This window comes from Ctenopharyngodon idella, chromosome 7 (genome assembly GCF_019924925.1).
Source record: "Ctenopharyngodon idella isolate HZGC_01 chromosome 7, HZGC01, whole genome shotgun sequence".
In the NCBI taxonomy this organism is placed as follows: Eukaryota; Metazoa; Chordata; class Actinopteri; order Cypriniformes; family Xenocyprididae; genus Ctenopharyngodon; species Ctenopharyngodon idella.
Genome location: NC_067226.1, coordinates 7,264,212 through 7,281,757, shown reverse-complemented (window position 1 = coordinate 7,281,757; position 17,546 = coordinate 7,264,212). Strand labels below are relative to the sequence as shown.

Genomic DNA, 17,546 nt, shown 5'->3' with positions numbered 1-17,546 from the left:
CTGGAGGGCAGTGTGCATGATGTGCTCATGGAGCATGACATCTAGGGAATGAGGATTTTGTTTAGCATTCACAAAGCTCATTTAACTGCCAACTACTACGATCATCAAGCAAACCACATGCGTGCTGAGGTCATGTGTTAAAATGATTGGCTTATGCTGGAGTCTTCCTTCCGGTCTTCATCGTAGTGAGCCATCGCAGAGCTGCCAATCAGCAAAGCACTTTGAGAGAGGAGGAAAGATTGAGTTGGAATAGCATGGATTGGGTTGTTAAATTACTCAATGTCTTTTGTTATCTCCCCAGGGAGTGTGGAATAATTTTTTTTTTTTTTATGTTGTTCTTTTATGCTGGATAGGCCAATATAAGGCAGGATGAGAGCAGATAAAGAGCAAGAAGCCATTCATGGACAGGAATAAAAATTCACAATATAATTAATACATCAAGATCTGAAAAAAGAGAAAAACTTGATGAGATGTTGTAAATGTCGTAAGATTAATGTTGTATTTGAGGTTTAAAATACACTATACAATTAATAATTTCAGTTTTGTGTAAGCTATGTAAGCTTGTTTCCACAAAATGTCCCCTTGATTTATCATAATTGCAATTTCATTTCTCATAATTGTGATTTTATTTTTTATATATATCTTAATTGTGAGTTTACAGTGTATCTCTCAGTTGTGACTTTATATACTACCATTCAAAAGTTTCGAGCCTGTAAGATTTTTGAAATAATTACAAAGTTCTGTCATGAAACTCTAGATGGCACAGGCTGATAGGTCCTTAACTCAACCTGCTTGCAATCACATCATTCTCTATAGGGCGCAATCGATTGGTTCCTGCTGTATCAGTACAGTAGCCAATGAGCTTGTGTGCTCAACCTTCAAATACTTGGTAAGCATTTGCTTTAGCAGTGCAGCGTGCTTTCAGAAACCCTCCACCTTCCCCAGCTCATTCATGTACACTATATTGTACAGCAGCAGCATGTCTTACTTGCTCACAGCAGCGTGTCGTATATGTATTGGCAGTAGCAAGTCCCATACTTGGCAATAACCAAGCAATAACCTACAGCAGCAGCAGCAACATAGCAGATCTATTCTGCCAAGATCAAATATATATATAACATTTTCATACCCATTACCATGCCAAACACTTCTGTCACTTCTCACGACAGACGTCCTTTATGCTTTTCTTATACCAAGGCTGCATTTATTTCATCAAAAATGCAGTAAAAACTGAAATATTGTATAATGTAATTAATCAGCAAAGCAGAAATTTCAGCATCATTACTCCAGTTTTCAGTGTCACGTGATCCTTCAGAAATCATTCTAATATGCTGATTTGGTGGTTAAGAAACATTTCTTATTATTATCATCATTGTTGAGAATGTCTGTGCTGCTTAATATTTTTGTGGAAACTGTGAAATCTATTTTTCTGGATTCTTTGGTGAATAGAAAGTTCAAAAGAACAGTATTTATTTGAAATAGAATTCTATTGTAATGTTATAAATTTCTTTACTGTCACTGTGTCATTATTGCACAAGTATGACCCAAAACTGACCCAAAACTTTTGAGCTATGTATCTTTATATTTTACAGGATGGCATTATATCTCACAATTTGACTCTATTTAAATCTTTATCTCACAATTACTTTTTTAATTTTTTTTTTTTACTCTGAGGTGGAAACAGACTTCCATAGTAAGCAAAGGTTTAACAATTTAAGCATTAATATTTCACTTGTGTGACCCTTTGTGAACAGACCTCCAGGTTGTGAGAGAATACAATAAATGAAAGTGCTTTCTCAGAGAGAGGAAGAGAAGTACACTTATTATGGCCACGTTCTCATGGGAAGGTGAAGGCAACACCATTGTGGCCACAGGCTAAGTATGAAGTTCAAACAGAAGGCTTGAATGAATGCATAATATATTTTTTGCTTATAATATGCCTGAATGCTCAGCAATCTATAGAAATAAACGTACTTTACTGAAGGATTTAATACTCTCACTGAGCTCTGATTGAGCAATAAGAACTTTAATTGAAAAATTCCTCACATATCAAGCAGTTGGTCCAGTATTAAAGCTGTGACTGTAAAAACAACCCACTCAGTTACAGAGTGATGATGACGATGATGATAGGTTTTAAGGTCACCCTACAAAGAATGACTTTTTCTTTTCCCCCCTCTGTGGCCTCAATCTAAGAGTTCTTTCTGTAAATCTTGACAAAAGAAAGGGGCTGAAAGCAGCCATCACTCAGCATGTGACAGCATGTTTCAGTGCTTTGTCACAGGAAATCAAAACAAGACCTGCAGTGTGCAAAAAGCTGTTACACCAAAACCCTGGGAAGAGATGCAGAAATGAGGAGAGGAAAAGGGTTTGCTATTTGAATTAAGCAGGTGAGGCTATACAGATGCCCTGTTTACTAGCAGAAGGCTCTGTAAAGAGATGACGGAGGATGCTGATAAGGAGGTGGCACCGGGGCCCCTGGACAGGTCATGCTAAACCAATGATATTTAGAGTGAGAGGCGAATGACTGTTTAGAGTGGAATTATCCTTTGCTAATGAAACCGAGCTGTTCATGGTCGGTGCACGCTTTAATTCACTGCATGATTGGTGTGATATTTCACCAACTCAAGGTCAGAGAGAACCTAAGAATTGGCATTTAGCATTTAGTTAATCACATTTATAAGATCCAGTGCAGGTTACATTTTTCTTTGCACAGGAGTATTGATGCTGAAATATATAAGGCTTGATTGAGTCCTTTTTCACAGGAATAAGACCAGTTCAGTATTTGCTCCTCTTGACCTTGGTTTAGAACCAAGTCTAAATACAACGGTACAAAAATACCATTTACCATTTAAAGCTTTTCTAAAAAATAGTCATAATTTTAAACCATCCTCTAATGTGGCAAGTTTTTATTTGAAAGTGAAACAATATCATCTACATGAATTATAGGCATAGTTCGTTTAAAAAGAATAATATACCATCATCTACTCACTCTAATGTTGATTAAATATTATGTTTTTATGTTATTTTGCAGAATATCCATGCTGTTCTTTCAAAAATGAAAATTGTCATCATCTACCCTCAGTTCATTCCAAGCCATGACTTTCGTTCATCTTTGAAACGTATCTGAGGAGATTTTTTTTTTTTTTAAATTCTTTAATTATTTTGAAAGTTCACACTACCAAAACTTTCGTGCATCAAAAGTACAAAAAGGTGCTTTAAAGGTAATTTTCATGTCTGTACAGGAGACTTGGATTGAACCGCTTCATTCACTTTTACAATGTCTTTTTGAGTAAATGAATTTTCATTTTTGGGTGAGCTATAACCTTAAAGGATTAATTCACTTCAGAATTCAAATTTCCTGATAATTTACTCACCCCCATGTCATCCCAGATGTTTTTGTCCTTCTTTCTTCAGTAGAAAAGAAATTAAGGCTTTTGAGGAAAACATTCCAGGATTTTTCTCTATATAGTGGATCCCAACGACTACCAACGGGTCAATTGCAGTTTCAGTGCTGCTTCAAAGGGTTCTACGATCCCAGTCGAGGAATAAGGGTCTTATCTAGTGAAACGATCATTCATTTTCTAAAAAAAATACAAATTTATATATTTTTCACCACAAATGCTTGTCTTGCACTAGCTCTGCAATGCGCCACGCATTACGTAATCACATTGGAAAGGTCACGCGTGATGTAGGTGGAAGTAAGTGTTTACAAAGCGGACGTGCAAAGACTAAGTCGAACGGTCTTTACAAAAAAAGGTAAAACAACAATGTCGGACGATTTTGAAGTTGGAGGAGAAAATGGGATGGAGTTTTTTTCGCCCTACCGCAGTACTTCTGCCTACGTCGCGCGTGACCTTTCTAACATAATGCGTGGCGGATCGCAGAGCAGTGCAAGACGAGCATTTGTGGTTAAGAAGTAGGGCTGGGTATTGACACAATTTTCACAATTCGATTTGGTTTCTATTCACATGCTTTCGATTCGATATTGATTATTTTGGATGTAGTATATCACATACAGTACATGGCAAATTTTCTAGAGGAAAAAAATCTCTCAACTAATGCTGTAAACTACACATGGGAGTCAGTTGGTACTACATTACTATAATATTGAAGGTTAAAATGAACTTATTTATATACAAACACTTAAATTACACTCAATGATGTTTTTTATAATAAATAAAGTTTAGAATTACATAATCATATGTCTACTCCAATTCGTTTTTTTGAAATATAAACATTTAAATCGTGGCTGTCATAACTGATTTATTCAAACATGCATTAAATATTGAAGAACATTAAAAATTATAATGAATAGGCCTATGTAACGATGCATATATTTATCAGAATGCTGCTCTCTAGAGTTCATTTTTCTAGCTGACTAATGAGTTTATGGTCACTGAATATGTTTTTCTGAGGTAGGCTACATGTGACATTACGTGACATTGTTTACTTGCTTTTTTTTTTGACGTCTTTCCGAGGTTGAAACACTGATTGAGCTATTACACGAGGCATGATACGGATTTCGGTAAATTGTACTGTATCTTTTAACATACCTTCAGATGTTTATTCATGTTTATTTTGCGCTGTAGCTGGTATTAAAGCGAAGAAGAGGATGTTCACATGCGCTCCGTGCTGCCGCTTCTCTTTAACTGAGGCGCTACAGCGATCTGTCACGTCACATTAAACAGCACCAAAACGGTATTTATTTTTTGAATCTCATAATAAGATGGAAATCTGAGACTTTGGTTGATATCAAAAGTAACAAATCACAAAGATTATTGCGATTTATTGGATGGGAGGCGTGCTACATGTTCTGTTCATTCATCAACTGAAAACAGACTAGACTAATTGATTCTTAAGATTTAAGAATCAATATGGTTCGTAAAAATGAGAATGGATTAAAATCGAGAAATCTATTTCTTTTTTACCCAGGCCTATTAAAAAGTGTGTGTATATATATATATATATATATATATATATATATATTTTTTTTTTTTTTTTTTTTTTAATTTATTTTTTTTTTTTTTTAGAAAATGACAGATAGTTTCGCTAGATAAGACCTTTATTCCTTGGCTGGGACCGTGTGGAGCCCTTTGAAGCTGCACTGCAATTTGGACTTTCAACCCGTTGGTAGCCGTTGAAGTCCACGATATAGATAAAATCCTGGTTTTCCTCAAAAACCATAATTTCTTTTTGACTGAAGAAAGAAAGACATAAACATCTTGGATGACATGGGGGTGAGTAAATTATCAGGAAATTTTAATTCTGAAGTGAACTAATCCTTTAACTGGGGTAAAATATCATGAAAGTCCTTCATACTACTTGTACTCTTCGTTCCAAGTCTTTTAAAGTCATATGATCAATCAAACATAGGACATTGGTAATACAAGCAAGAAAAATAAAAAATGAAATGTGAATATTCTTCTCTTTTGAATGTGTTGCACTAGTTTGTATACAGGTTCTGCTTGAACAAGTGGCAATCAGGAGTTGATTAAATGGTCTGTTCTTCGCATAACTTTAGAAGACTTGGGATATACAGTAGTGCACAGGTCTATGCACTACTCTCTTAGTATTTTATGCCATTTAGTTGTTCACTTTGGAATCTGAGAGCTGCAGGTACTTCATACATTGTGTGAAAAACAGCTTGGACATTCAGCTAAATAACTTCTTTTGTGTTCCATGGAAAAAAATAAATCATAAGTGTTTCAGGCCACATGAGGGTGCGTAGATGAAAATCCTGTCATCTTGTCATGAACTATCCTTTTAAAATGTCTCTTCTTCGTATTTCTTTCTTCTTTCTAGCTGAAAAATGTAGGCTTCTGCTGGGTGGAGAGAACAGTGATTGAGGCTGATGTGGTGTGGCGTGTTGTTTTGAGTGTCAGTGGTAAACCCCTGTGTGAGCATCACTCAAAGGCACTCTGTGTGAGTCTGCCTGGCAGGCTGCAGGACTCACGCTGGGCTAATCCTGAACTCCAGGGTGCTCTAGCTGCGCTTAAACCCTGAACACTTCTCAAAAGAGGAGTCACTGCGATCAGCCTATGTCGTGTGGGTGTGACTGCTGCTGTATACTTGTTCTTGTATTTTTGTTTTTTCCTCATCTTTCTTTCTTTCCTTTTTAGTATTGCTTCTCATTCTTTGCTCATTTTATCTCTTCACTTCTTAACCTTTTTTTCTTTTTTTTTTTTCTCACATTTGCTGTATCTTATTCTGTCTCTTCTGATTAATGTCTCATCATTCAAGCAGCCTTCTTTAAAAATCTCTAATCAATAACTGCATGGGCTTACTGCTTCTGATGTTGCCTTGATTGAACATGGATGCTTAACGGAAGCATGATCTTTTCGTGAAAAAAATCGAAAAATATAGCTGCAGGCAGCAATAAACATGGTCCATGTTAAATAGAGAAAAACAGACAAGTGACAGCAAGATTTAGAGAACGATAATGTAGAAGTTTAATGTATTTGTTTGGTGAAACCAAATACATTTTGTGTTGTTTAACATTCTTAAATTAAAAAAAAAATCATGAAAAATGTATATATACACTAGGTTTAGTATGTGGTACTTGCGTAGTTCATCAAGGCTGCATTTTTTTTGTGTCAAAAATACAGTAAAAACAAAAAAATATTGCGAAATATTATTACAATTTAAAATAATTGTCCGTATATATTAATATTATAATAGTAATTTATACCTGTATTTATTACTATATATTTATACAGTTTTAAAATGTAATTTATTCCTGTGATGGCAAAGCTGAATTGCTGCTTAATATTTTTGTGGAAACTATGATACAATTTTCCAGGATTCTTTGATAAATATAAAGAGCATAACTTATTTAAAATAGAATTCAATGTAAAAGTCTTTGCTGTCACTGATGATCAATTTACTGCATTCTTGCTGAATAAAAGTAAAAATTTCTTAAAATCTTACCTCAAACTTTTGAGCATTTGCACTTGTCAGTGTCCATGAACTAAGTGTGCGGTTGCTGTCTAAAAATGTAAGCTTCAAGAGTTTAAAATGTTTAAAAGCAGAAGTGCCAAGTCAGGCACCACAGCAGATCACACTGCATTAATTATATGATAATATATCAACACATGAATTATTGTAGTTTGGGGAATTCCAGTTGTAAGTTATGCATGAGCGACATCAACATTAAAGCTCAAAAAGATCTAAACATTATGCTGTACAACCCTAGTGTTTTATCATTTAAGTAAAGGGAAGATTTGAACACTGATAGAGTGAAGAACCCAGTGAGAAGTTTTCAGTTGCTCTGGGGACGTGTGTGTAACCCTGAGAATGACGCGCTGCTGGAGCTGCAATAAAACCTTGTTAGAAGTCAGAAAAGAAAACTGTGTTCGATAATAAAACTGTGAGATTGACAGAAGAGCTTGATTCTTGCTTCACAAATGCAGCAGGAACAAAAGAGTGACTTGGAGAGGAACAGCAGTGAGATAAGAAAGACCTGAAGAGATAACTCAAGCCCCTCAGCCCACTTTAGTAACATAATGAGAGGCTGTTTTTCTGTCTTTCTCTCCCTCTTCATTTATTTGTCATGTGATCTGCAGGAATGAGCGAGTCAATGCATTCCATGGCTGTACTTATAGGGAGTATATTTTGGGGCTGGAATTTGAGCGATGATGCCAGAGTTGGTGTCTAGCTGTGCCCTCGTGCCCCCCGCCTCCCGAACTTCAGATGGATTCCTGAGCCGCAGGCAAAGGCTGCTACTGCTTAGCCGATCAGTGGCTGAAACCCGATACCTCCAGTGCAGAGCACAAGAGAGTCCGCTAAGCTCTCCTTTTTATCGCACTAAGTCAGGGCAGACTGCTATTTATTATTCGTCCCTCATCGGTGTGGGTGTCACTGATCTGCTGGAGGACATTGTTATTAAAAGGGAACATTTAGTGAGACTTAAGGCCTTTTTACACCAAGGATCTAAATTTTAAAGTGCCCCTATTAAACTATTTTAAAGGTTCCTAATTTTGTTTTGGAGTTCTCCTACAACCGGTTTAAAAGGTCAAAAAAACACTTTGATTTTCTCATAATATACATTGCACATCACCACATTTTTTTAAAGATTCTCAAACGGCTCGTCCGAAGATTCAGTCTCTCTAAATCCCTCCTTTCCGAGAGCCTACGCTGCTCTGATTGGTCAGACGGCCCAGTCTGTTGGGATTGGTCTACCACTTACAGCTTCAGCTCTGGAGGCTTCCTAAATCCTCAACGATTGTACACACTGTAAAGACAGTAATGATGGTGTTGATTTTACCATATCAATCCGAGCGCGAGTCCGATGATGAAACATTAGAAGAACTAGTTATTCAACACGAACCTCCATCGCAAGGATGACTTGAGCAGGATGTTTCTCAGCGATACGCTACTCAGTTTGTCGTACATTGAGATGTTGCAACTGTAATTCCCCTACCATCAGCATTTTAGGTAATAGAAGACCTACAGCTGATTAGCTGAAGTATTTCAGTAAGACAGTAATAGTGTGAGTTAGCTGGTTAGCCGGAGGTATATACAAAACACAAAACTACGTATTTTAAACACCAGGTAGAAGATATATATACATCTGTAATTAATCATACTTGTTGTGATTTTGAGGAGCGAGGTGGTCCAAATAAAGTGGGTACTGTCCCATCTTTAATGGATAAGTGTTTTGTAAATCTCATTTAGGCCTCACGGCAATTTGAGAAGCAGTCGTCCAAAGGTTATACTGCTGTTGTATCACTGTGGTAATTTTAACCACTGACTCTTCACATCCTCATCCTTTCGAGGTGTTTACAAAAAAAAAAAAAAAAAAAATTGCTTATGCAGAGCAGAAAACGGCGTCAGAAAACCACGGACCAGCTACAGTGTTTGAGGGTGGGTAAAAGCAGACGTTGTTCGTGGGCAGCCAATTAAGACCATAGGTGGGCATTATGCAAATTTGTTACATTATTATGTATGTAAGTTACAGAAATAAGATTGGAATTACTTATGACTTTTTCGGCAGGTCAAAATCGATTATTTTTTTGAGACAGTAACTTTATTTATTGTGCACTTTGATCTTTGAAACTTTGGAGACCTTTTACATTCACAAACAGTTATATTACACACTGCATGAAAGGTAATATTTAAAAGAGCATAATGGGGCACTTTAAAGAATAGCAGAGTCCACAACGATTATGATAATGGCATAAAGGAACAATATCGATGGAATCACTTTCAGAATGTTTTTTTTCCCAGCTGATGAATGATAAAAACATTGACAGCCAGTCAGAATCCATCCTGCTTTAAGGAGCTTGAGCATTTAAAGCGGTAGATGGCAAAACTGCAGTGCATGCTTAGAATAAACTGAATGTTATTGTGTGTTGGTGTGGAAGGTAATACAGTTATCATTATCGGTCTTGGTGTGAACGGGCCTTTAGTGTGGTGTGTGAAGTGTTTTGTTTTTGTTTTGTTTTTTTGTTGGGGGGTTGGGGGTGTAGATGTAAACTTTAGGCCTGTCGCGATAGTCGATATATCGACTTATCGCACGATATATGGACATGACCTCGATAATTTTTGGTGACGCGAAATATTGCCCATTATGTTTACACAAAAATAAATGTCACCGATATTTTGCCGATCGTGCTGCCTCTGTCATTTCGTCTGCTCTCCGATGAGCGAAAGCTCATACAGAGCTGACATTGACAAGCGGGAAAATGCGCCATTCGAGTCGTCATAGTGTTTTCCTGACAACTACAGAGAGTTTGGAAGAATAAGTGCAAATGCACTCAGTTTCCGCAATCCACTGGAGCAAATATAAACATGACAGCGCGAAATGGTGCACGCTCACAGCTAGTTTCACACAGGACGCGGCAGTCGCGAGTATCTAGTTTGTTTTCATAGAGAACGCGTTTTTGCATTCCACTGCTCCGTTTTTCCATGGAAATGTGTTTGACTGTTGCACTCGCGTCTTTCGCAGCATCTCGTGCATGACGCGGCGCTCGCTTGAAGAAGTTTTTCAAACACGCCTCTATAAAAACAGATAACTCAACAGGCCATATCTGACTGCTAAATCTCTGTCTTTGTTCATATGGACATCTGACAAAAGCGTGCACCCTTACTTTACTGAGAAAATAAGGTCGGGGAAAAACCTGTAGATGGAAAATCTCCATATAAGTGCATTTTGTGCATTTGCAAGTGTTTTTTTCTACTTGTTATTTTGCAGTTTTTGTTAGCAAAGGTTTATTTATTATTTATTCAACATTATTTTTTTTATTTATTTTTTTTTGACGCTTCAATTCCAGTATCTAAATATTCTTAAGAGTTAAGTTCATTGTCATTTGAAAGTGTGTAGGTCTACTTGCATTATTATGCTGTTATATTATGATTATATATTCAGTGGTATAAAATGGTCTTAAAATGACAATAATATCGCATATCGCAATTATTTCTGTTGCAATATATATCGCACTACAAAAAGTAGTTATCGTGACAGGCCTAGTAAACTTCATCTAAAGATGTTAGATAACAACAGGAAAGTAGGGTATTCTTTTTCTATTTCTCTCCATACAGTATGTTCTCTATATCTCTTCTGCTGTGATTTCTATCCACACTCTACCTGTCTACCATCTTACTGTATGTTGTTTAGTGTTGATTTGGTACTGGTCTAGCTGATGAACTAGAAAAACTTTGCTGGTGAACTTGGTCTACCATGGTCTTTCTGCATAAGCTGGTTGCCAAAGTTGGTAGTGTAAGCTAATTTACCAACTGTTAGGGACGAACCATCTCATCAGCATCCAAAACAGAGCAAGCAGCCAAGAAGGGTCTGAGTGTAGCTGAACCCAGAAATAATTCGCTATCTTCAAAAGGTCAAATAAATAAATAAATAGTAACAATAATGTGGTGGTGTTTATTTTACTGTTAGTGTTGAAGTACAGTAATAATGAAAATAAATAGTCGCAGTAGGTCTCACTTTCTTCTTGTTTTATATTTAGACTAAATAAAAATGTTATGCTGTGATGGACTGGCCATTTTTCCAGAGCATTTCTCTGCCTATAGCCTGAGATGCTTGGATAAACTCCAGCATCCCCACGACTCTATAAGAAAAATGGTTTGGAAGATGGATGGATGGATGGAAAAAATGCACAGGCCCTCGCAAATAGTACACTAGCTTTACACACAAACGTGCACACATATGCCAGTGAAATACATTCGGTTTAAATCAAAGAGACATTTAAAATTTCACTGCGCTACTGATCTAGACAGAAAGTATGACTATCCATCAAGTTCACTGCAGATTCATGGCACTGTTTCTATTGATACATGATATATGATATCTCCCAGGCAGATTAATTGACTTTTACTTGGCCATTTTGAGATTGACATCAGCAGATAATTATGCCCACTTGAATGATTAACAGAAATGTTCCTCCCTCCTCTATCTGTTCCTAAATAGCAGCTTTCTTTATAGATAATGTAAGATTTTTTTTTTTTTTCAAAAGAAATTAATACTTTTATTCAGCAACGATGCATTAAATTGGTCAAAATGACAGTAAAGACTTTTACATTGTTACATAAAAATTTTGTTGTTTTGAAATTTCTATTCATCAAAGAATCCTGTAAAAATATTAAGCAGCACAACATTTTTCAACATTGATAATAATAAGAAACTTTACTTGAGCACCAAATCAGCATATTAGAATGATTTCTGAAGGAACATGTGACACTGAAGATGCTGAAAATTCAGCTTTGCAATCACAGGAATAAACTGCATTTTAAAATATATTCAAATAAAAAACAGTTATTTTAAATTGTAATAATATTTGATCATTTCACTGTATTTTAGATCAAATAAATGCAGCCTTGGTGAGCATAAGAGACTTTCAAATATATATAAAAAAAATTGTACTGACCCCAAACTTTTGAAAGGTAGTGCATGTTAAAATATTTTAGAGAATTTTTAGTATAGTCCATATTACTTATTCATATAGCCCATAATTAGTTTTGAATTTCAGCATTTCATTCCTTTGGTTATTTAGAAGATGTAATAAAATAAAATAAGTCTCTGATGTCCCAAAAGTGTGTATGTGAAGTTTTAGTCCAAAATACCCCACAGATAATTTTTTATAGCATGTTAAATTTGTCACTTTTTGAGGGTGAGCAAAAACGCTCCGTTTTTGTGTGTGTCCCTTTAAATGCAAATGAGCTGCTGCTCCCAAGAAGAGGGCGGAGTTTCAAGAGCTCCTGTTAGCAGCGCCGATTACCTCACGCAGACTCACTGAAAATGTCAGAAACTGTTCAGCCTTTTATGTTCAAACCGGAGTTGGACAATGATGGAGAGACTCAAGAAGAATAATAACGTAGAATGCAACAGGATGTTTTTGAATGGTTAGTTGCTTAATTTATGTAGATGATGTGGGATATCTTAAAGTCATTCATTAGCATATTCTGTCATGATAATTTATAAATCGCTCGTGTGGGAACTGTTGTAAGATCATACAGAGCCAGAGAATATATGCTGCATGAAGATAGAACAGGTGTAGTTTAGTTTAATTACAGTTATAACTTATGTTGTCATCTTGCTGTTATGACATGCTATTGCATTTGTGTTACTGTAATGCAATATCATGGCCTCACCCCCTTTGTTGCGTGTTCTCGGGGGCGGGGTTTATGTAAATTTTAGGGTTAGTGATGTCACTAACCCGGGAAGAAGCTTGTTGTAGTCCCTACCAACCATTTGTTGTAGTCCTTCAAAGAAAATATCTCCCTTTGCTTTGAACTTTGAGCGTCGTAACTTTGCAGATGTTGTTTATGCTCTAACAGCAACATTACACACTAACTAAAGTTAAAAAAGTTAAATCATAATCAACCGCTCTTTTAAATTGTAATACTCTGAGCAAAGCTCTCTGCAGTTTTTAATCTCTGTGCATTTTTGTGTGTACGTGTGTGTTTGTACCTACTAGGTATGACATCTGGGGGCGAGCTGTCATTCACCCTGGAGCCCAGTGACATCATCGCTGTTCAGGAGCAACCTCTGATGCTGCACTGTCAGGTGGAGGGGATCCCACCCATCACCACGCAGTGGAGACGCAACGGAGCGCTGATTGTGGAGGACCAAAACTACGTCATGTTTGCTAATGGCTCACTTCTGATTGGTCATTTCCAGAAGACCAAGTCTGATGGCTCGTCTGATGAGGGAGACTATGAGTGCATAGCCCAAAATTTCTTTGGGCTGGTCTTGAGCCGCAAAGCCAGAGTTCAGGCTGCTAGTAAGTAGCATTTCAGAGTGTTGTAATTGAGAGATATATTATATTATATTATCTGTCTTTAATAATCATTTTTTATAAACATCATTTACATTACACTTACAGTACATACTGAATAAATATTATTATTATTATTATTATAATCCTCATGAGAGATGGCAGGTTATGTTTCATGGCACTCATGTCTCCGCCCCCAAATGGGCCACTGTGAAAAATGTCTAGATACACCACTGCCAGCAGATATTGGTGCTGTTAGATTGTCCCGAGAAGCTAAAGTGAGTTTGATAGAAGCCACTGCCAGCTCATTTGCAGAGTCTTTCACAGAGCGCACAGTGTTAAAGCACGGCATGGTGTAGACTCAGGCTACATTAACTTTGGATGAACTGAACATGAGGGACACAGGGGGCTGGGACAGGCCATTTGATATATGGACAATGGGCTCCTTCTATTTCTGAAGATAAATTGGCTTGTAGGATCCAGTCTGCCTTTTGTGCGCTGCTGTGGCGCTCCCGGTCGTGCTTGTGTTGTGATTTATATTACTAAATCTCTGCCTCTTGTATTGAACTTAACTATTAAACCCGGCCATGCTGTGCTCTTTTCCCTCTGCTTTTGTCGATGTCACAATAATCTGGAGTGCTGTTGTTCACCCGCTTGCTGGTCACAGGCACCAAGGATAAATTTTCTTTTCTAGCCGTCCATACCCACCGTGGCCCCGTATGAATCGGGCCTTGTTCCCGTCCAGTGCTGAAACGTTGTTACTGTATTGTGCTTATGATTGGATTTTCATAAACTCAGCATGTGTTTGTGGCAACTAAAGATGACTTATTATCATTTGTCCGCTCTCATGTCGTCCAAAATGTGTTTGATCTTTTCATACAGATGCTGGGTAAATATAAAGGGCAAATGAAGAAAGAAAACAGAAGGGCCTTATGGAGGGTTCTTTATGTTCTCTTTAGCGGTTAGCAGGAGGTAGTTGTGTTGGCATAGCTGTAAATAGTAGCCGAGGGGAGAGCAGAGTTGGTCATTAAATGGATGTCAGGCAAGTGTTAATTTGAAAGCACACTGCAGTGCTAATGTGAAAGTGTGTTTTTGTGATGATGTGAGGAATTCAGGGTCTCTTGCTGTTATTATATGGTGCTTCAGAAGGAATAAGCTCTTAGCAATCAGGTCCTTTCTCTTCAGCTTCACACAATGATTACTTACAGTAACCTGTTACCTTACACTCAAAGATTAACTTTGGAGAAAAGCAAAAAATGTTTGAATTGTTCCCTAAGCTAAAGAGGCATCACTACTTTATTTTATCAAACACGTTTATTTTTATTTATTTATTAAAATATAAATATTATGTAGTGCTGTCAAAAATAGCACGTTAATGCCTGCAATTAATATTTGAAGTTTAACGCGTAAAAAATATTTAACGCAATTAACACAGCATCCTTTTTTCTGTCATCCTTTAGCTAGCGTTACATTATATGACCATGCTCTCATTCATGCAAATGCTTTTGAACCATTCAAGCGCGACAAGACACAAGAGAACGCAGTGAAATGAAGAGAAACACAAAATTATGCTAAAATGGCAGTTTTTTCGAGTAACTCACTTAAATGAGTTAAATAAACTCTTAATTGAACACAAAGAGTTGTCAGAAAATAGGATGCTGATCCGCTTCATGTGCGGCAGGTCTTAAAGGACTAGTTCACTTCAGAATTAAAACTTCCTGATAATTTACTCACCCCCATGTCATCCAAGATGTTTGTCTTTCTTTTTTCAGTCGAAAAAAAATTAAGGATTTTTCTCCATATAAAGGTCCAAATTGTAGTTTCAGTGCAGCTTCGAAAGGCTCTACACGATCCCAGCTGAGGAATAAGGGTCTTATCTAGCAAAACGATTTGTCCTGTTCTAAAAAAAAAAAAAACGAAAAATTGTATTTTTAACCACAAATGTCTTGCACTAGCTCTGCGATGCGCCACTCTTTACATAATCATGTTGGAAAGGTCACGCTAGACGTAGGCGGAAGTACCGAGCAAGTGTGTACAAAGCAATCGGGCAAAGACTAAGTCAAACACCCTTTATGAAAAAAGGTAAAACGATGTCTAAGGATTTTGAAGTTGGAGGAGAAAATGAGATGAAGGTTTTCGCCCTACCGCGGTACTTCCGCTTACGTCATGCGTGACCTTAACAACGTGATTACGTAGTGCATAGCGCATCACAGAGCAGTGCAAGACGAGCATTTGTGGTTAAAAAGTATATACATTTTTTTTTTTTTTTTTTTTTTTTTTTTTTTTAGAAAATGAACGATAGTTTCGCTAGATAAGACCTTTATTCCTCGACTGGGACTTGGTAACTGTTGAAGTCCGCTATATGGAGAAAAATCCTGGAATGTTTTCCTCAAAAACTTTAATTTCTTTTTGACTGAAGAAAGACATCTTGGATGACATGGGGGTGAGTAAATTATCAGGAAATTTGAATTCTGAAGTGAACTAATCCTTTAAAGTGACAGCATCCTCATAAACCTGCTACAGTCTGCCATTAATGTTAATCAAAGAACAAAAGAGAAAGAAAATCACTCACTGCTCTTAAATGAATAACCTTTGTAGCTTTAATAAAAATTCATATATTTTAATCTAAATTATGCAGTGAAGACTGTGAAGTGTTTGATAACTGCTTTGATTCTGGATTTCCTAGATCAAATATTTAAATATACTGTCTTTATGTTGTTTCTACATTAATTTGGAGATTAAATGTGAAATTATTACAATCTAAAAATATATTAACTTTAATGTTAGGTGGGATTAATCATGATTAATTACAAAAAATGTGATTAATTAGTTGTTGTTTTTTTGACAGCACTAATAATATGTATACCTTTTACATAAAATAAATAAATATTTTATGATAACACAAAGTAGTAATGACTCTTTTGCTTAGGTAAATATTCTCTGCTTTTCTCCCAGGTCATATTTTACATCAACATACAGGTGCTGGTCATATAATTAGAATATCATCAAAAAGTTGATTTATTTCACTAATTCCATTCAAAAAGTGAAACTTGTATATTATATTCATTCATTACACACAGACTGATATATTTCAAATGTTTATTTCTTTTAATTTTGATGATTATAACTGACAACTAAGGAAAATCCCAAATTCAATATCTCAGAAAATTAGAATATTACTAATGACCAATACAAAGAAAGTATTTTTAGAAATCTTGGCCAACTGAAAAGTATGAACATGAAAAGTATGAGCATGTACAGCACTCATTACTTAGTTGGGGCTCCTTTTGCCTGAATTACTGCAGCAATGCGGCGTGGCATGGAGTCGATCAGTCTGTGGCACTGCTCAGGTGTTATTAGAGCCCAGGTTGCTCTGATAGTGGCCTTCAGCTCTTCTGCATTGTTGGGTCTGGCATATCGCATCTTCCTCTTCACAATACCCCATAGATTTTCTATGGGGTTAAGGTCAGGTGAGTTTGCTGGCCAATTAAGAACAGGGATACTATGGTCCTTAAACCAGGTACTGGTAGCTTTGGCACTGTGTGCAGGTGCCAAGTCCTGTTGGAAAATGAAATCTGCATCTCCATAAAGTTGGTCAGCAGCAGGAAGCATGAAGTGCTCTGAAACTTCCTGGTATACGGCTACGTTGACCTTGGACCTCAGAAAACACAGTGGACCAACACCAGCAGATGACATGGCACCCCAAACCATCACTGACCGTGGAAACTTTACACTGGACCTCAAGCAATGTGGATTGTGTGCCTCTCCTCTCTTCCTCCAGACTCTGGGACCCTGATTTCCAAAGGAAATGCAAAATTTACTTTCATCAGAGAACATAACTTTGGACCACTCAGCAGCAGTCCAGTCCTTTTTGTCTTTATCCCAGGCGAGACGCTTCTGACGCTGTCTGTTGTTCAAGAGTGGCTTGACACGACAGCTGAAACCCATGTCTTGCATACGTCTGTGTGTAGTGGTTCTTGAAGCACTGACTCCAGCTGCAGTCCACTCTTTGTGAATCTCCCCCACATTTTTGAATGGGTTTTGTTTCACAATCCTCTCCAGGGTGCGGTTATCCCTATTGCTTGTACACTTTTTTCTACCACATCTTTTCCTTCCCTTCGCCTCTCTATTAATGTGCTTGGACACAGAGCTCTGTGAACAGCCAGCCTCTTTTGCAATGACCTTTTGTGTCTTGCCCTCCTTGTGCAAGGTGTCAATGGTCGTCTTTTGGACAACTGTCAAGTCAGCAGTCTTCCCCATGATTGTGTAGCCTACAGAACTAGACTGAGAGACCATTTAAAGGCCTTTGCAGGTGTT

General features: G+C 37.1%; 1 protein-coding gene across 1 annotated transcript in view; it reads left to right on the top strand.

Moving 5' to 3' along the window:
• Positions 1 to 17,546, top strand: part of igdcc3 (immunoglobulin superfamily, DCC subclass, member 3) — an 89,232-nt gene that overhangs the window by 1,586 nt on the left and 70,100 nt on the right. The window contains exon 2 of the mRNA XM_051900948.1: positions 12,930 to 13,235. Within this exon, the coding sequence (XP_051756908.1) occupies positions 12,930 to 13,235 (306 nt within the window). The remainder of the gene's footprint in view (positions 1 to 12,929; positions 13,236 to 17,546) is intronic.